This window comes from Zootoca vivipara, chromosome 11 (assembly GCF_965207765.1).
Source record: "Zootoca vivipara chromosome 11, rZooViv2.hap1.1, whole genome shotgun sequence".
NCBI lineage: Eukaryota > Metazoa > Chordata > Lepidosauria > Squamata > Lacertidae > Zootoca > Zootoca vivipara.
In genome coordinates, this window is record NC_142594.1 from 36760215 (window position 1) to 36780956 (window position 20742).

Consider the following 20742-nt stretch of genomic DNA (forward strand, 5'->3'; position numbering starts at 1 on the left):
TTGCAAAAAAGAAAAGAATATATATTAATTGTTTAAGAAATTACTTTATATATGCTGGTAAGAAGAACTATCATCTTTAAGCCTCCAGTTATGAAGCGTTTTTTTAAAAAAACTACTGTCCCATATACAGATTTTTCTTTAATCTTATTGCAGATCTGTTTAGGGGATTCTTGTCATAAGGTTATTAAGTGCTCTGAATGCACTGTTAAAATGTCAATTCTATGTGAAAATTAGAAAGGAAGCCATTGAGGAGTTGCTATAGCTACAGACCAAGCAGATGTCATCATCAAGTTCTGAAAAAGTTATTCAGGTCTAAATAATACAACATTTGCACTGTCCTTGAAAACTGACTGGTTTTGTTGTTATGTATTCTTCATATAGAAAACGTGCTTGGTCAAGTTTTAGAAGTTGCATTTCAGCTCATACGTAGTTTAGATGTACATCCAGGTAACAGAACTACTTCACAGGTTAATTTTCTAAAGGTGCAGCAGTTATCCTCAATTCAACATTCTAGCAGAAGGGCTAACAATAAATTAGTTTGTTTAAAATAAAGCACTTTTAAGAGAGAGAGAGAGTGAGTGAGTAAGTATAGAACAATCTATTTGTTTCTACTGAAATGCTTGTCATTGATAATGAGCAATGGAATGCATGGGAAAGAGGCCTGTATATTGAAGAACCCACAGATGCAGCATGTTTCTGTGCAGAAAGACACATCAAGCCACAGGGTCATAAACTAGGTAAGGTTTGTACTCAAGCACAGCACTTTTATTTTTCTACCCTATGAATGAAGAGCAGTCATTCATTTATATAAAAGAAAGTAAATGGCTTTACTCAGATGCTGCTGCTCAGGTGATGGATGACCTTGTGTCTGGAGTGAGTGAAAGATGCCTCTATTCCACCCTCAACCATGTCCCAGTCTGAATGGGAGCCACTGAGAACTGAGCCAGCCCTTATTTGCATAGCTTAGAAGGGGAAATATCCAGTTCTTAGAATGGCCAGGCCAAGTAGCTACTTCCTGCATAAAAAAAGCAAATATTATGCCTCAAGTCTCTCTTGGGGCAAGTAGTACCTCATCCCTTATCTCATACTTGGTTCTGTGAACCACTGATGATCTGTGAGCTCAATTCAGTTGTTAGTCCATGGAAAGACTGTGGAACGGACAATAATACTTGTACTATTTTTCTGATGACAGAGTTCAAGGCTCTTTCGACCAGGGACAAATTCTTAAACAGGCAAAATGGCCCAGCCATCGTACGGTGCTGGATTTGACAATGATGCCACCAATGATGGGGAAAGGCTACGTATTTTTCTTCATATTTAATCCAGAAATGAACTGTGATGACCCCCCCCCACTTCCCCACAAATTAGAATCGCCATATTTCACTAATTGGTTGCATTTTGCCCATGTGTATGCATTGGAATCTCTAAAACAGCCTTCCCCAACCTATTTCAGCTTGCATCAGCTTTAGCTGGTGGAACAGCGACACTCTTATCTGGACAGGGACAAGCCAGCTACCATTGCCTATGTTCTGGTAATCTCTAGGTTAGATTACTGCAGCGTGTTATATATAAGATGCTTCAGAAACTTCAGCTGGTGCAGAATTTGGTGGCCACGTTGTTCACTGGGGCAAGGTGGCTTGAGCATATTCCACCAATCCTGGCCTGACTGCATGGGCTGACAATTAGTTTCCAGGCCCAATTCAAAGTGCTGGTTTTGACCTATAAAGTCTTAAACGGCTTAGGACTGCAATACCTCTTTCCATATGAACCCACCTCTTTCCATATGAACCCACCTCTTTCCATATGAACCCACCCAGACACTTGAGAGGCTGTTCTTCGTGTGCCTCCTCCATGAGAGGTCCGACGGGTGGCAACACAGAAGCAGGCCTTTTTTTTGCACTGACTCCCCATTTGTGGAAAGCTCTCACCAGGGAGATTCAACTGGTGGCTTCATTACATGCCTTTAGGTGCCAGCCGAAAACATTCCTCTTCAACCAGGCCTTTGGCTGATTAACAACCAAAGCCCTCTTAAATGTATTGTGGGAGAAGGGAATTTGTTTTCCGTTATCTTTTTATTATGTATTTTATGGTTGGTTTTCATATTGTAATTTTATGTTGTGAACCGTCCTGAGATGTACAGATGAAGGGGGCATACAAATTTAGTAAATAGTAGTAGTAGTAGTAGTAGTAATAATAATAATAATAATAATAATAATAATAATAATAATAATAGTGCCACTCAACAAGTTCCACAGCTCCCCAAATAGGTGACCATTGGTAATATTGGCTAAGGCTGACAGAAGTTATAATACAATCCATCTAGAAGGCACCTTTTTGGGCAAGACAGCTCTAAAGTCTTATTTTTTAAAATGACAGGCTGACTGTGATTATCAGTTAAACATCTGGCTAGTTCATATGACAACCTTGAGGTAGGTCAAGGACTTTGTGAACTTATAGAAGAAGAGTCACCTAATCCAGGGACAGTCCACAAATATTCTGGCATATTCCTACTTCTTTTTCTTAATGGTGACAGGGACCATTCATAACGTAAAAATTTTCTCCACAACTGTGAGCAGGGCAGTGGGGTGGGGTAAGCAGAGACAAGCTGCAATAAGTAACTGTTCAGTGCTCCTGCTCAAGCTGCACAGAAAAAACATTTTGGTTCCTGACATTCATTCTGATTGTGCAATGATAAAATCTAACTGATAGAATTCTACAGGATGTGGTATTTGTGTGTGAAAACAGTAAAGATCCAATGATCCTCAAGCATGCACCTAGGCAATTATGTTGTGGGCTTCTACAAGTTCCCCTTCCAACTGCAAGTTCTCAGGCTTCAACAAATACTGTTCAGGGGAGAGCCCTTTTAAGATCAGTTGGAGGGACAGAGGAAGAAGCATGGTTCTTTGGATCCGCCACCATGTTTTAAATATATAAAAATTCTCTAGTTAAGTATTCATCACTATATTCACTCTCATCAGACTTACTCCGCAAGAAGTGTTGGTTATCAATCTGCAAAACATAAGTTCATAGTAACTGAACCAGTTATTGCATCATTTTACATTAATGTCTGAATCAGAACTGAACATGATGATTAGATTCGGTTCATAGTTAGGTTTATGTCTCAACTATGCCAGTTTCAAATTGAAATTATATTACACACTTCAAGGAAAGTTTGAACCTCAAGCAAAGTAGCTACTCCTGTTCAAACATCAGGAGCAGAAATAAGCTGAGCCACCTGCTGACTAGATTCTGCCAGATCTGCTAAATCAGTCTTTATTTAAAAAACAAAACGTAAAATCCATTCAAATCTGTTTCAGAATAGTTAACCTGATCTTTTACAATACTGTTTAGCTGGACACTATTTCCTAATACAAACTTAAGATAACTTTTAATTTTTCCTAGTAGCTGCTCAATAGCAGCCACACATCCAATGCATTCATTCATTCATTTAACGCATTTATATCTTGCTTTTTAATCTAATAGATTCACAAGTTAGTACACAATCAAGATAAACAACAATAAGTAAACCAAAACAAAAGCAAAACTACCAAATAAAATAAGTACATATCAATAAAATCAGTGCCACAAACACAGCAGCAATATCTTGTTGTTGATTAAAAACTAAAGGTAAAAAAAAAATCACTTTTAACCCACAGCTAAGATGTTAAAAGGAAGGGTGCCGGACAGACCTTTCTTAGGACACCAGACAAAACTCCAAAGACAGGGACACACAGTGACAGGCCTCCGAAGGCAATGTTAATGAACAGACAATTAGAATATTGGGAGCAGCCTATACTTCAGAATGTTAGAGGGAAATAGCAAGAAAATAAGCATGCATCACATGGCTTCCTCCAGAAACGGAAGGGTAACGTGTAAGTTTTCACTCATAAATTTGGACAGGTTTAGGGTGCAAAAAGTCTCCAAAAAAGGGAAATAGGCCACTACCATAAAAGCAGTGGGGGGCGGGAGAATATACCGGTAAGAAGTTTGCAGGTTTGGTGGCCTAGATTGGGGGGGGGGGGGAGAGAAGAGGTCAAGGGAAAGCTGGGTTTCCTCGCCACAGGGAGAAACGGTAGAGAGTGGGCAACAAATAAGCTCCAAGAGGTAGAAGAGGCAGCACTGCATACTTTTAAAACATACGCACACAACTTTATAACACTATAGACCTGCTTCACAAACCTCCCCCCAGATACGCGGAGCCAGGCCGAGAAGTTTATCTGCATATGCTCAGGAGCCCTCTGGTCCCGGCTCTCGGCCGCCCCAAACGCTCCGGGCCCGAGCCCCGGGTTTCAGAGGAGGTCGCAGCCGGGCCCAGCCGGAAGGGAAGCAGGAACGGCGGGCCAGGCCGGACCCTGCGCCCGCCCGGGGTGGGGGTCTCCTCCTCGCGCTCCCTCCCCATACCTGCTCAACTCCCAGGAAGACGTAGAAGTTTTGCGGGACCTCCTCCACCAGGTCGAAGAGCTCCAAGTCTCCGCTCTCCCAAGCCAAGGCGGGCTGCGCGAGCAGAAGAAGCGCGAGTAGCAGCAGCAGGGGCCGGCGGCGCAGCCCCGCCGAGGGTCGCGCAGAGCAGCCCATGGGGCCGAGCAGCTGGCCTCCTCAGCCGGGCTCTCCTCAGCACAGCCGCTTGCGGCAGGACCCGGCAGACGTGGCCGGGCAGGACGCTCGCCTCCCACTGCGCATGCTCCAGCATCCGCGCCGGTTCCGCCCCTCCCCCTGCAAATCCCACAGGGGTGGGGGGAGAGCAGGGCCTCCGCCAATCACCGCCCGTCGCAACTCTGTCGTCACGACGCCTAGCAACCGGCCGATGCCGGGAGGCTTGTGTTTTGGGAAGGCCTGGAAGAAAAGAAACCTCCAGCCAGGCCGAGGGAGGCTGCGAGGGGAGGGGAGCTGCTGCCGCCGCCGCAACGGCAGCAGCTGCCAGCCGCCCCCACATCCAAGGGGAAACGAGGCCTCTCTCGCGCTATAAACAAAACAGGATCCTTCGCAACAGCACACAGCCGACTTTCCCAACCGCCACCCATAAGCACCCACAAAAAAGCGAAACTTTTCCCGACAGCGTGTCAGAGGGGAAGCCTGCAAAAGAACCGGGCCAGGGAGGCGCGGGTTCACACGTTAGCTCAGGACACGGAACTCGCTGGGTGGATCTTAGGTTCGGTCCGCTGTCTCTATGAGACAGTCCTACCCTCCCTAGGTTGCTGCGGGGATACGAATGGGATAATCGTTCGAATATAGCAACAGAGTTTACTGCATTTGTTCAGCAAAGGCCTCAGAGAGAGAGAGAAGTAAATTATATTCCAAATCATGATTCAAGCTTTGTCGCTTTCACGGATTTGTCATAGATGAATCTTAACAAGTGCCTTTATTTACCAACTGATTTTGGGAAAGCATGAAGATTTTTGGGAAAGCATATGACGTTACACAAAGGAGACCTATTTCTGCCCACACAATCGTTTTACATAGTGGGGCTGTCACTAGGATGATTATTGCTGAATTGTTTTCAGTCCCTTTCCTTATCATTGTTAATACAGTACTGATTTTGCCATTTTTGCTGCTGCAGCACCTGTAGTTGATGCCTTCAGTGAACTATCCACTATGGAACTATCCACTACTAAGCTTGTGGTTGTTAATTTGTTTTAAACTATTTTTAATGCTGTATTTTAAATTGTTGTGACTAACCATGGAAGTGTGCTCACTTTTAATTCCTTTGTGTAGACAAAAGTATGGCTAAATTATGTACACATACACATTTTCTGGTACTTATATCCCAGACTGCCTAATAACACATACAATACATGGCACGGCAATAAAAAAGATGTTAGCAACACAATAGCATATACAAAATAGCTGGTTGGTTACATTTTGAAGCCTGGGTAAGCAAAAACATTTTCATCTTGCACCTAAATGAGGACATCGATGTCATTTGTGATGGAATTCCGTAACCTCAAATATAAATATTTAGCCACACTTTTATCTTCTCAAAAGAATTAAAAATGAGTATAAAGCTCCAAACACTACTGTAAATCTACCTCAACAAAAATTAGTAAATCAATTATTATCAGCTAAAACTCATTCTCAGGTGGTATTTAATCGCTGTCAGGCTTGACTACATGAATGCTAAATATATATTTTAAAAGACTGCCAGATACCCAGACAAAACCAAGAATGGATTGTGTGGTGCAATATTCATAGCCATAAAGCACCTAATTGTGATTGCTCTTCTTGTTATTACCAACAATTACTACTGCATGGTACAATAAAAGCAGGTTCTGCCCACAATCTAAGAATTAATAGACCAAACTGTGCCATGGCTTTAAAATAACCACTCACTTCCCTTATTTTATCAGGAGTTATTGACCCATAAAGTTGTGAAGTGGGATGGACCAACATTTCATACATGCTTTAGAAGTAGGATCTATCCAAACATATATCTGTAGAAACTGGTTCCAGGTCATGTGGCCAGCATGACTAAGTCACTTCTGGTGAACCAGAGCAGCACACGGAAACGCCGTTTACCTTCCCACCAAAGTGGTACCTATTTATCTACTTTCACTTTTACGTACTTTTGAACTGCTAGGTTGGCAGGAAGGTAAGAGCTAGTCATTCTATTAATTTGAAATAATTGCCTGTGAAGAGCCTAGACTTAAATCCCACCCAAATGGCCAACATAATATCATAATAATGTGATAATACCTCAGCCAAAAGACTGTTGCTTCTACCTGTCTAAGGAACTGATACCAAGCCTAGCTAGAGCAGGCCTGGTATCAGCTCCTAACATCCTTGGACAACTGCCAAGGCCCCAATGTCACAGAAGGAACCATCACTGCTATCTGTCCTGGGCCTCCTCTAAACAAACACATTGACCTGGTGTTCCAAACAGCAGCAAACAGCAGCAAACATCTGTATCTAGTTGACATTTTAATTTTCCACAATGGTTCAGACATGGTATCACTCTGGAGCATTGTGGGAAATTATAATGGCAGCCTCCAGTTACCTGATGTTCCCATTGCCTTCCACCATGACAAGCTCAACCCACCAACGCCCACCAAAAGAAAAGGGCCCCCACAAGATTGATCTTTGCTTAAAGCAGGAGCTGGTTCTGAACTAGAGTACTCATTTCACCACCAACCCTACATTTCCAGCTTTTAAAGTAATCAAACCTTAAATTTCACAACTGTTTTCATGTAAGATTCATGGATATTTGCAGTAAAAAAATTTTAAAAAACCATTTGACCACAAGGGGGCAAGGAGAAATTTATCTCAGCCATTCTCAGTTCACAACATAATTATTCTCTTAAAGGTTTTTTTTTCTTGCCATTAAGATGAAATATGGAGCAAGTTAAAATTATGAGGAGAACCTTTATACCAACAACTTATCTCCTACCACTGTGCTTTCAATCCTAATGTGCAGTTGATATTGTCCTATTTTGTTGTCAGCTGCCTTGGAAGTTTTGACAAATTGAAGGGCAACCTACAAATGTCTTAATAAAATAAATCCTAGGAGTAAACCCTATTGAACATACTGGGGTTTCTTTCAGAGCCAATATACAATTGGATTGTGTTGAAAAGTATGTTAAGGATTAGAAACTCTGATCCTCAAGGCATTTTGCACTTATCCCAGTGAGGCATGTGTGTCATTTCAGAAATGTTCTAGGCTAGAAAAGCTAACTAGAGAAATATAAAACAAAACAGGGATCAATAAAAAGAAGATACTGTATCAGGAAGTCACATTTTTCCTGATTCTTGGTTGATCACAAGAAGCATGATCAGTGATAATGCTTAAAAGAAAGAAAATCTGATGTAGAACATTTGATTCTGAATCAAAGCATCTAAAATTATACTACCAGTGTTTGTTAACTTTCAATATCCTTTTGTTCCTACAGTTATTCATTTCAAGTACCTTGCTCTCATTTTATCCAACATGACACCATAAAATATTGACCTGCACTGGATGTAGCACCATAGTGACTAAACCATAGTTTAGTGTTACATACACAAGCCTGCTCTCCCCCCTCCTCTGGCTGCAGATTAGAAGCATCTGTTTCCATTTTGATCTAGTCACAGTCAATTGTTTCATCCAAACTAGGAAATGTAGTTAGTTTTAAATATGGTATATATTCAAATAAGTTAAGATCAGAAACCACAATTTGAACTTGACTTATTTAGACAAACCATCATTTAAGCTTACTATAGTTTGTTCCATTTTGGATGAAATAACAAGTTGCAGTTAGTTTAAACTGGAAGCAAATGTTTCCAGTAATCTCCTCACAGCTATTTCAGATAATTCAGAGATCACCTAAGCCTGTATCTCATTCATGTAACACTATGGTTTAGTGTTACATCAAAATACATCAATTCGTTTTCCTCCTCCCACAAACCAACTTTCTGTTTCTTTGTGCAGGGTAGATGACTTCTAAGTTCCTTCCATCTCTACGATTTTATCACTTGCCCGACAGTTCAGTGTGATAGAGAGAATATCTGTCATTATAAAAAAAAAATATATATAGCAATAGGGATTTGAAGGAGAAGCTGTTCTACAGACTGCAGTGATTTGCTGGGTATACTATATATAGCATAAGGAACCAGGCCATCTCTCAAGTAAACTGATCTTGAGCTGTATAGGGTCTCATATGTTAGTAGTAACACTTCAAAAGCAACCCAGTAGCAGATTGACAGACAGTGCAAATCCCACAAAGAAAGTGTTAAATACTGTCAGTTGCTTGCCCCCATAAGGAACCTGGTGGCTGTATTCTGCACCACCTACAACCTCCAGACCAACCTCAAAAATAACATGGAGTGCATTGCAGTTGTCCAGTGTGAAATTACCAATGCATGGACAACTGTGGTCAAGCAATCCCACTGAAACAACTTATAATAACATTCATAACGTAGAATTATCCTATCTCCCCAAACCTGTGCCAATGGGGTTTTTTGTGCTGGTTTTGTGCAACAAACCTTAGCTTCATGCCACTACAAAGGAAATTCTGTTAACAGGAGAGTTTTGCTTTGCTTTTTAGGCAGTAAACAAAGATTGTAACTGCAGCACTAATTGTACATTTTGCTCTAATTACAGTCAAGGAACAGTTATGGAAGCAGTTATGGAAAACTCTCGCATTGGCAATCATTCCTGGCAGCTTTGCACTGCAAGAGCCCTTTCCCTCCCCATGAGCCAAAGCCAGGCAAAAGCCATGCCATGCATGATATCACCACATATTGTTAATGTTGTACTTGTCACAAAGCATGTTTTGTCGCTAACGCAAGTTGTACCATGAGTAGCATATGGCACAACAGAAGGATCAATAGCAAAGTGTTAGGCATTGGATAAAATAATTCAGCCAGGATATCACCACGATGGGCCTTTTACGGTAGGTACAAATTAGGTTACCCATTTGTGAGGTAATGAAAACATCCAAATCTGTGTGAACTAGTAAAAAAATAATTTGTCTTTCAGGTCTCCTTGTTCAAAACATTATTAAAGAACATTGCATAATGTAGGCCTCATAATAAATGGTTAGAACCTAATGTTTCAAAATAATTACCTGGACAGTAATGCTGTAGAAAGCTATGGAGATAGTTACACCATCAATATTCTGCTACACTGTACTATACAGAGATTCTTACTGTTTTGGCATTTAAGATTCCAGTCTGATCAAAATAACTAATGGCACTGGTTATTTAATTCTCTTATTTTGTTGGTTTTCTCTAAAAAGCAAGGCAGGGGATTTTTTTTAAGGGTTCTCATTGTTTTTCTTGTTTATGAGGATCAAGTTATTAATCAACACCTTGTAAACATTGTTCAGATAAAACATCAACTGGTGGGCAAATACTTATACAGTATATGAGAAGGGATCTGCAGTCAGGAAAATGGAGGGGATAGGGGAGACACCATCATATCCGCATCTCATAACGTGTCCCTAGGGGATGGATAGAAAACCTGTGGGCCTCCAGATGTTGTTGCACTCTAGTGCCCTCCCCAGGAAGGCTCACCTGGTGCCATCATGACATGCCTTTATGCACCAGGCAAAAACATTTCTTTTTCACCAGGCCTTTGAGCCACATGCTTACAATAATGCAGAATTTAGTCCTACAATTGTCTTACAACACCTTCTTGTTCACATGTCACCAGGACTGCAAGGATACATACAGCAATATTTTTGGTAGCAGCGCCTCTCAACTATGACATTCCTGCAAAACTAACAAAAGCCCAGTCTTTTGGCCAAACTACACATTACACACAAGTGTGTGTCTCTGTTGTATTTGTTTTTAAATTAAAAGCAGCCTCAGAGGACTGGAGCAAAGGAATGAGGGCACTGGCATCCTAAAACTCTTTGCTCTCCTAGTGCACATTTAGTATTTAGAATGCCAACACCAACTACGCAAGGGTAAATTTACAGGGATGAAAACACACCTGTAAATTCACTGGGGGGGGAGCATCTTGAGGAAACAAAAAGAGACAAAAAAACCCTTTACTCCTCTGCCTAAAATGGCAGCTTCCTGGTGTGACTTTTTATTTATTTTTTTTAAAACTATTTTGATTTCATTACGGACGTTTGCATTAAACAGTATTTATTTTGCAGTTTTATATCATGCTTTCCTTGTTTTGTTTCGAGCTGTACTCCCAATATGTTTTCACCTAAAAGTGTAAGGTGTGAATGTGACAAAAATTAATGTTTTCACACACTTGCATCAAATAAGCAAACCCATTGGGGGACCAGAATTAGCCACAGTTCCCCACTGAGTGTACACTAGGAGGTAAATCCAGGTTTATCCTGCATAATGTATGAAATAGCTGTCGATTCTTATCTACCACCTTTTCTTCTAATCAATAGAATTGATCGCACTGAAACCATGATCATATGTGAAAGCTGAAGCAGTTCTGAATTAAAGGCAGCACTGCACAATGGAATATGTTTGAAACAAATAATAAAATTTCAAACATATAAATCAGATTGGTCAGGTGTAGGGATGGTGGAGAAATTGAGAAATTAAATTCAGTTCACATTTAAAGGCACACTTCCCTAATTTAACACTTTCCAAAGTGATATGTAACAAAAAGACAGATAACCTTCAAAATTAACATTTATCTTAATTTTGCAATGCAGTCACCTCAGCCAAGTAAAGCGTACAAATATGCATTAGTGAAAATTATACAAACGCACAAACATACGAACATACTGAATATACATATATAAAATAAGTTGCATATTTATATTGTAACTCACTCTATGATATTTGGATGAAGGGAGGTATATAAATTTAACATACACACACACACACACAATATACTAAACTTATTAGAGTAACTTGCTTTTAAAATATATATATTTTCAAAACAACATGCAAAAATGTGCCTGCTAGGAGAAATTCACAGCAAAATGCTGGTGAATTTTCATGAGGATCCTTTTTTGATTACTGTATCTCTAATTGCTGCAGAATGGAAAACTGAATTTAAGACGGGGGTGGGGATCAGGAACTGGGAGAACCAAACCTGACAGATATGTCCACCCCTAGGTTAGGGTACCCCTGGCCATTAGGTCCAGTCGTGTCCGACTCTGGGGATGCGGCGCTCATCTCGCTCTATAGGCCAAGGGAGCCGGCGTTTGTCCACAGACAGCTTCCAGGTCATGTGGCCAGCATGACTAAGCCGCTTCTGACGAACCAGAGCAGTGCACGGAAACGCCGTTTACCTTCCCGCCGGAGTGGTACCCATTTATCTACTTGCACTTTGATGTGATTTCGAACTGCTAGGTGGGCAGGAGCTGGGACCAAGCAACGGGAGCTCACCCATCCTGCGAATTCGAACTGCCGACCTTCTGATCAGCAAGCCCTAGGCTCAGTGGTTTAGACCACAGCGCCACCCGCGTCCCTCCCTAGTCAGCTGTAAATTCTCCGGCACTCTCCCAGCTGCCTTAAGCCATCCTTCACTCTCAATCTCTCTCTGTCTTGTCACTCACTTTTTCAATCCTGAGCTATTAATCATCCTGAAATGCTCCATAACATGTTTCAAGCCCGCTTATTTTTGCACTTTTAACAATGTTTCGTTTGGAATTATTACACTATACACAAGGTATGCTAAAATAATATTTTCTGAGGGAAAGAGCTTCTCACATAACTATTTTTATATTTCCTGTTCAGTGTTTCTTTAAGTGGTTAGTAAAAACTTCTGTTATTCGGAGCGGCAAAAAAGCAAACCAGCTCTACTTTGGAGTTTGCCGCATCTCCCTTTGATGGCATTTTGTTCTGGCTTCTACAGTGAAACATTGTAATGGGCAGTCCTAGTAGTTACAGTTGCTGCTGCTGCTGTTCTTTTAGAAAGAGAGTAGTATTTCAAAACAGCCCTCTAATTACTTGTTTTAATTCCAAGAAGATAGCTGTTTTCAGTTAAGACAAATAATCTCCATTTTGGAACTTGAAAGCAGAATGTTTGGTGCATTGTTTTGAAAGAAAGTTGTCATTCTCTAGCCTGCTACTCTCCAGATGTTTTTGGACTGCAGCTGCCATTAGCCCCACTGAGCAGAGCATGCTGGGAACTGGAGTCCAAAACATTTGTACGGGACCCTGGATGCTGAAGACTGCAAGGGAGCACCTGACTGCTGGATGGCTTGCATTTATGAATGGGCTATGGATCATTTTAGAGTAACTGTTTATTTGAAAAGATCAATACCATAGGGCAGGGCTGATGAACTTTCTGTAGTAATGGAATTTGTAGTTCAGCAACATCTGAGAGGCTGGAGCCTCTCCATCCTGGCCATGGGCAGTGATCCAATCAACCAAATTTGATTTCATCAATCCCACCTGTAACCTATGCAGCTGCCGACCAACAGATCTGAAGGATGAAACAACTGTGGTTTGACCACAGTCCAAGTGCAAAAGGGCTGGAAAGAAGATCCGTGGAAATTACCACATTGAGAGAACTTGGTCTCCGAGGAACTTTTTGTCACTCAGAATGGTAATGGTATCTGTAATGTGCTCAACACTTTTCACTTAATCCCTCCCCCGCTTTTTGGTGCTATTTTACTTTTCATGGGACTCGAGCTACATGCTGTTTCCTGATAATGCTCATCAAATGCATTAGCACAGAGACACTCATCCTCCCTTCCTCCCTTAAGGGGTTTCTTCAGTCTGTTTCACTCCCTTACTTTGTCCAGTGCTGTTTTATACAAAAGCTTTGAAATTAACCTTCACGACAAAGCGATCTTAGATAGATTGATTTTTTGCTCTTCCATAAAATGAAATCACCACCCTCATTGCACTCTTTCGGACTGATTGGAATTTGAGTACTGCACAAACGTCAGCCACGTTTTGTGGGCAGCAGTGCTTGCAGATTTCCCTTCCTTCCTTTTACGAAATAAATAGCAGTTTCAGTTGAAGTCCATGGCTATCTACTATTTTGCTAAGGGCGAGATCTTCAAATGTGCAAAGTTTCTTCTCACAGTTGGTTATATAACTCGTTCTGGGGACATGACCCAAGTGGCAAAATTGTCCATTGCTTCATCTAAAAACTACCCAAGTAAATTGACCAAGTATGGTTTTTTCTTTGAAATAAGTTTATTGGGTGCTTTCTTTGAGGGGTGGGGGGAACAGGCAGCTTCTATTCCTTCTTGGCAGCTGCTATCCTCATGGCCGCCAAGACGTTGCTCAGCTCCTCTTCCTCTTGGCTCGGATGTGTGTGCCCACCTTTTTCTTGATGCACTTCAGAGCTCGCTTGTCTTTGGAGACCTTGAGAAGTTCCATCGCGCGCCTCTCGTAAGGTGCGAAGCCACACACTTCCCGAATCATGTCCCGGATGAACTTGGTGTGCTTGGTCAGCTGCCCACGGTGTTGGCACTGGCATGGCTTCACCACGTTCTTGGTCACCTTGTGGCCCTTGTTCAGGCCCACGGCCATTGGGTAGCAGATTGCCATGGCTGCTGCTGCAGCTGCTGCTCCGTCCAAGCCCCACCAGGAAAAAAACATTGACCAAGTATGTTGATGACTGCAGTCCCACGGGGATCCCTGTACCTTATAAGGCAGAGGCAAACATTTGTGAACTACGCGTTGCCCTCAGCATGTCAGAGATTCAATAGAGATAAATGAAAGTACAGTACTTCTTCACACAGCGCATAGTAAACTATGGAACTTGCTCTCACACGAGGCAGCGTTGGCCATCAGCTTGAATGGCTTTAAAAGAGGATTAGACAAATTCATGGAGGATGAGGCTACCAAAGGCCTCAGCTATGATGGCCATGGCCTGCCTTCATGGTCAGAGCAGAGGCAGCAATCCAGTTGCTGGAAACCACAGGTAGGGTGAGTGCTCTCATGCTCAAGTCCTACTTGCAGGTTTCCCACAGGCATCTGGGTGACTACTGTGTCATCCTAGTGTCATTCAGAGCACACACACACCTCAACAGCCTTTGATTCCCACTTCAACTGTTGGGTAAGGTTTTATTTATTTGATTCCACTCCCCCTTTTCCCCAATGTAGATATTTATTCCTCCTTTGTTCCCAATGTAGATCTTCATTCACCCCATTTTGTGGTTTGCCTGAGCTGCCAAAATGTCTTGGGCCAGCCCTGGATGTAACTGTGTCCTCAGTCTGCTGCCCAAGTGCTAACTGTTGATAGGCAACTTCAGGGCTGCTCCTCCTCCTGCTTAGGGATCTTTTATCTTTCAACTGGACTTGCAAACAGAGGAGTGTCCTCTCCAAAACTGAACCACTGGCACTTCTGGGAGGGATGCATTTTACATCTGAAGCACTGTGGCTCAGCACTTCTAAAATACTTTCCAAGTATCAGAATTTTTTTCCCCTTCTCTCCTTCAGGCCAAACTAAAATTGAGGCCCGTTTGGCTGTGACATAAACAGTGGCCTGGAGCCAATGAAAAGCAGCATGCACTCAGGCTGCAATATGAGCTGGGTTCCTGGGAGACTGGAAAAGACTTGAGTAACAGCTGTCTCGTTTTAATTGCTTACTATTTCCAGAGTTTTTATAACAACCTCAGTTTCAGTTTCTATCAAAGACCCCAATAAACAATATAAATCTCTCCCTCTCTCTTTGTCAAAACGCTGTACAAATGGTTTTAAGTACTAGTTTTGTAATCACGGAGAACTGCCTGCAAAGTGAAAGCATCTTTTCGATCGCCCTGCTTCCTTTTCGTCTTCCTGATTTCCCTTGCATTCACCCTCCCCCAATCCAGCTTCCTTGCCAAAACACAAAAGGCTGTACACAGCGCAATGCTAGGCTTGCTGCACTCCAAATAAAGTTAAGGGGTTGTGGGTGGCCCCTTTGTCCGTGTCGGCCAGCTGGGCACCCTCCAGTGTTTAATCTGTAAACTCAGATGTGCCAAGACTAAAACACAGGTGGAAGCTGTACCTTTGCCCCAGGAGGCTCTGGCCCCATCAAACCATAGGAAGAAGGGATATTCAACTTAGATATATTTTTCTTTGCTCTGGGCCAGTGCCAGGAAAGTAATCCTAGTTAACCCATCACAGAAGGAGATGCCCCCACTGGCTTGGGAAATATATTCCCAGGAATACTACAGCAGAGGCACCTGATTCACAATCAATGCTTGGGCTGTATAACGTCTTTCTTACTCATACTACACAGGATTTACATAAGAGACAGGTTCAAATAACAAACAGTGGGTGTCCGTTGTGTACTTTCTACACCAGCCTCTCCTTCTCCATCCCCAGCCTGCCCCATATGCCCCAGTCACACCTACACCCATGATCTTCTTCCACCTCCCCGCTGTACTGCCAGTTCATGACATCAAGGGTATTTTGTTTGTTTGCAAACAAAGTGCTATTTTTTTAGGGGGAAAGGATGCTGGAACTCACCATGTTCTCTTATAATGGCAATGGTATGCAACTGAGTTCCAGTGAGTCCTAGCTGGGGGGAAAGCCCTGCAAATACCTATTCAAAGTAATTTCAAAACTTACAAAAGAAGGTGCTGTCCAATAAGCAGGCACCTTTTAGATAGATCTAAAGGGTCACAATGGTTTACTCCAACCCAATAATGAATAGTGAGATCCTATGCATGTCTACTCAGCCACAAACCCCCTTGAGTTCAATGGAACTTATTTCTAAAGAGTATTGTGCATAGCATATGTAGGATTGCTGTCTAAATGTTTCAGCCCCAATTATCATTTATTGTTTAAAATGCCATGCATAGTCAGTCATCCTACAAGACAGCAGTCCCAACAATGGCAACCACTGAGATACTGAAGCTGGAATTGATAATTCTAGAAGAAAATGTTGTATGTATGCAGCCTTAGCATCCACACCAATGCTGGCAGGCAGCTTCATGGGGAAAGCGCTGGTCACGATGGCAGAACATCCTTCCTATACCGCTAGCCACAATTTCCCCCATACAGTATATATAATAGGAAGTGTCTAAACCTCTCGATTATGTTCTAGGAAAGGACTGCCCTTGAGGGTGATGCAAGATACCGCAATGGCTTCCTTGAAACCCAGTTGGGATGAGAAATGGCAGTTCCAGACCCAAGGAGCTCAGTGTTGGAAACTCAAGGTGTTCTGCTTATGGATGCTCTGCAGTTAAAGTAACGTGCGAACCGTCTTTGAGATAGTGGAAGGCACGGAAGGGGAGAAAGAAGAATATACGTGCTTGGTTCCCTTCCCACCAGCCACTAACTACTAGTGATGTAGTTAGATTAAAAAGAGCTTCCAGGTGGCGCTGTGGGTTAAACCACAGGGCTTGCTGATCAGAAGGTCAGCGGTTCGAATCCCTGCTATGGGGTGAGCTCCCGTTGCTTGGTCCCAGCTCCTGCCAACCTAGCAGTTCGAAAGCACCTCAAAGTACAAGTAGATAAATAGGCAGCACTCCAAGCGGGAAAGTAAACGGCGTTTCCGTGCACTGCTCTCGTTCGCCAGAAGCGGGTTAGTCATGCTGGCCACATGACCTGGAAGCTGTAAGCAGGCTCCCTTGGCCAATAATGTGAGATGAGCGCCGCAACCCCAGAGTCGGTCACAACTGGACCTAATGGTCAAGGGTCCCTTTACCTTTACCTCTGCTCCACAGGCTTCTATTATCCCAGTGGTCTTGGGAAGAAAAATATTCAGAGGCCGGAATGAACAAGACTCCTGCTCACTTAGACCTCCGGTGATCTGGAAGCTCCATGACGAGGAGAAGCACACAGTGAGATTCAATAATAAAGGGGTTCCTCTCAGAGTACGGCTGGTGTTAACTGTGTGTCTTTGTTAAAATGGTATATTCAGAATCATCTTCTGCATTATTTTGTCAAATGATTCAGGGACATTTTTTTTCTTATCCACCCTCTTCAAGAACCCTGTTTTCATTCATACAGTACTCCTCTTTACCTTCAGGGCTTATTTTGGGTCTCTTAAGGACTGCGGCCTTTTTCTTCAAATTCCCAGGTATCAGACATCTATGGACCCCTTCTCTGAAAGCTAGGGAGAGCATGAGGGAAGAAAGAGGGGAGGTGGAGCAGTAGGAAGAGAAGGAACTGCCCTTTGCTGCCCACACAGCTATGATCAGTTCTATAGGTACAAACAGAAAATAGCAAATGCCCCCCCAAAAAACAACCACCACACCTGCTGACCATTGCAATTCCAATTGTAACGTATAGCAGAAAAGCAGTGATTTAGTACTAGGAGAATTCATTTTGGAATCACCCACAGATTATCCTTTAGCATTCCATTGCCATTTTATTCCAACTTTTCCATGTTCATTTTATTTTGTGCTCCTACCCTCCTGACAATTGAGTATCACGAGCCATACAGTGGACGCAGCGGACTCTGGTCTACAAAAGCTTTTGCCATACTGTACTAAGATTTGCTAGTTTTTAAGGTGCCACAAGACTTTTTGAGGGCTTCCAGACCTGTTCATTACGCATTCATCTTGGCTTGCTTGCACTAAATTTGCAAGGAGGTTATGTGACATCGAGTGTTTATTTAGCATCCGTTCTGGGTTATTTGTGGGAAGATTATACAATGTCAAGCAACTGTTATCCCACACTTTCCAGAGCATTTCCCCATCACTTTCCTTACTGCTGAAGTCTGGACTTTTTAATGAATCGGTTTTGTTACCAAAGAGTGCCAAATCCACTTTAATCGTGCAACCTGAATTTGCTGGTGAGCTGTTTAATCTCAAACCAGCCCCCAATAGCAGCAGACTGGAAATGTTGCATTTGTACTAGGAAAAATATAGCCCACAGTATATACTGAAGGCTACCAGTGAAACTCTAATGCAGACAAGTAAGAAATGTTGCACTCCACTTTTCGAGTCCTTTAATCTCTCCTTTTATTTACTCTTTAAGATAATTAGCAGAGGCTGTCCAACCAGTTACCCTCAGCCAAGCAAATGCATCTAACTCTGAGGGAGGAGGCAAGTTCAGTGTGATGAATGAAGCTCAGTGTAGCAGCAAATTCCATTCCAAAATAATTTTCAATTCAAAGGCTCCATTTAAGGGATAATGATGGGGGCTCGGGATTAATCAGTGGCTGGGGGAGATGATAGCCCAAGGCAAACCCACAGGCCATTAACCCTTGCAGGTCACATTATACCCACAGGAAATGCACCAGGTCAAGTTCATTGTTCCTATTATAAATTCTCATAGGAAAAGAAAAAAGGTGAAACTGAAATGTTTATATATGTTTTCCGTCTTCAGCTCCAAGTGATGTTGGATGGCTTTTGGCAAGCCCTGTGTATTTCACCTCAGAGAGATATTTTGTTAGACTTGACACCAAAGGCAGCATAAGTGGATTATATATACCGGTATACATACACACACACACACACACACACACACACACACACACACACAAACAAACTAGGAAGCATTTGAAGTTCTCAACAGTGGAGCGAACAATGCAACAGAAAACAAAGGAAATGGTTATGCAGGAGATCAGAGAGGGCCATTCCACACTTGGGTAAACCGGCTCACCTCTAGCTCTAGCCAAACCTACATTGTTTTATTCACACACACATCACCAATATGGATCAAGGTGTTTGTTGCTGTTGAGAGATGTCATTTGAACAGTAGTGGGAATGGTACAAAGCAAGATTTGATCAGACCCGGGCATGATCACCATGTATTCGTTTATTTATAAAAGTATTTCTATACCGCCATATCATAAAGTATCAGGGCAAAATATGAGGTTAAAAAGACAGAACACCTTTCCTTTTTTTTCTTTTCTGTTTTACAAATCATGGTGGTGACTAGCTAAGCAAATTTTAATCAAAGGCCTTGGAGAAAACAACTACAGTAAGCGTCTGCTCCATCTCTGCTGGAAGACTGTTGCACAGCATTGGACCAGTGGCAGAAAATGCCCAGCTTCTAGTGAAAGCCAGCCGGGCCTCTGTAACAGCAGATGACGGACAACTAAATATATGTTGTCCTCCCACAGCCATAGCAATTTGAAAATACAGAGTAAAAATAAAAAAAATTAGATAAAGTGCCTTATGTTATTCCACGAGAGCTGGTCTTTGCTCAGTAAGACTCCAGCGCTGTATATGCTTTCTTGGGATTCAGCTGAACTAATTGCTGCACATGATTTTTTTTTTAAGATTCAGATAGGTAGCCATGTTGGTCTGATGCAGTCAAAATAAAAAAATTAAAGAATTGTCCAGTAGCACCTTCTAGACCAACTCAGTTTGTTCTGGCATAAGCTTTTTTGAGCATGCACACTTCTTTAGATGGGTATCTGAAGTGTGCGTGCACATGAAAGCTTATACCCAGAACAAACTTTGGTCTCTAAGGTGCTACTGGACAATTTATTATTATTTTTAATGTTTTGTTTTTTTGTCGTCATACAGCTTCCTCTATGAGTTTAAGAGAAACGGCAGGCATGAACCAAGGGCTTGCAATCGCACCTGTAAATGCCGCAAGTTGCATCCAAGTTCATAAATGCATGATTGTGTGTTTATGCTTTCCCTTTCTGCTGTGATAGCCTTCAGCTGCAAAGCTGAGCTCTATATCCATGCACCCTCACAACCACCCACCTCCAAAGTTAGGATCAAGAGTTGAGGGTCATCTTTTTATGGAACAGAGGAGGCAGCTGTGAAGTTTAGATTAGAAGCTGGCCTCGGTGGCCCTTGCAACCTGTTGGCTCCCTGATTAGAAATATAAAGCAGATTCTCAGCTTTCATGTTAACAAAAAAACGTGTTTAACTTCCTTTTGAGGAAAGCCTTGGAGATGCAAAGCAGGCACCAGGGATAAAAAGAACTAACAGCTGGGCCTGTCTTTCCAGATATGGTGGGAAGGGAGGGGGGGGGAATGCTCTGCAGAGGGTGATCATCTCATTCCTTAAGCACCATCCTGGGATTCAGAGGCCCCAAGTTCCATTTCCAACTCTGCCACAGAAATTCTGTATGATGGTAACCACAGAAATGAATGTGTTTTGTCATCACCTCAGTTCCACTTCCAATGAAATGGGATGCTGAAGTCTACTAAGGACTATCTCAAAGAAACTATACCTAAACCTTTGATAGGGGCATCTTCATTGCTCCAATTAATAGTTGTGTGTTTTTTGGGGGGAAAGTCCCCAAATGACAGCCACAAAATGAAATTGGGAGGGTTGAGAGTCTTCCTCGGTTCTGAACAATACTGTACTATTTTCATGTAAATGGAATGACAGTAGAGTCAGAAGAACAGATGCATAGTCCAGTAGATTTGTGTGCTGGGGCAATCTCCAGATTCTAAGGTTGTTGCCAGATTAACGAAATCTTAGCTGAGTATCACTGTTTCATTTTAAGAGGGCCTTAAAAACCTATTTGTTTTCCTTGGCT

The 20742-nt window shown here is 42.3% G+C and overlaps 1 protein-coding gene and 1 pseudogene across 2 annotated transcripts in view; both read right to left on the reverse strand.

The window, feature by feature from the left end:
- DNAJC1 (DnaJ heat shock protein family (Hsp40) member C1) overlaps positions 1-4676 on the reverse strand; it is a 71694-nt gene extending 67018 nt beyond the window's left edge. For both annotated transcript variants that reach the window (XM_088653920.1, XM_035129311.3), the window contains exon 1: positions 4402-4676. In XM_088653920.1, the coding sequence (XP_088510046.1) occupies positions 4402-4575 (174 nt within the window). In that variant the 5' untranslated portion in view covers positions 4576-4676. The remainder of the gene's footprint in view (positions 1-4401) is intronic.
- An 8850-nt stretch (positions 4677-13526) lies between these two features.
- On the reverse strand, positions 13527-13908 carry LOC118092222 (large ribosomal subunit protein eL36 pseudogene; annotated as a pseudogene).
- Between the last annotated feature and the right edge of the window lie 6834 nt (positions 13909-20742).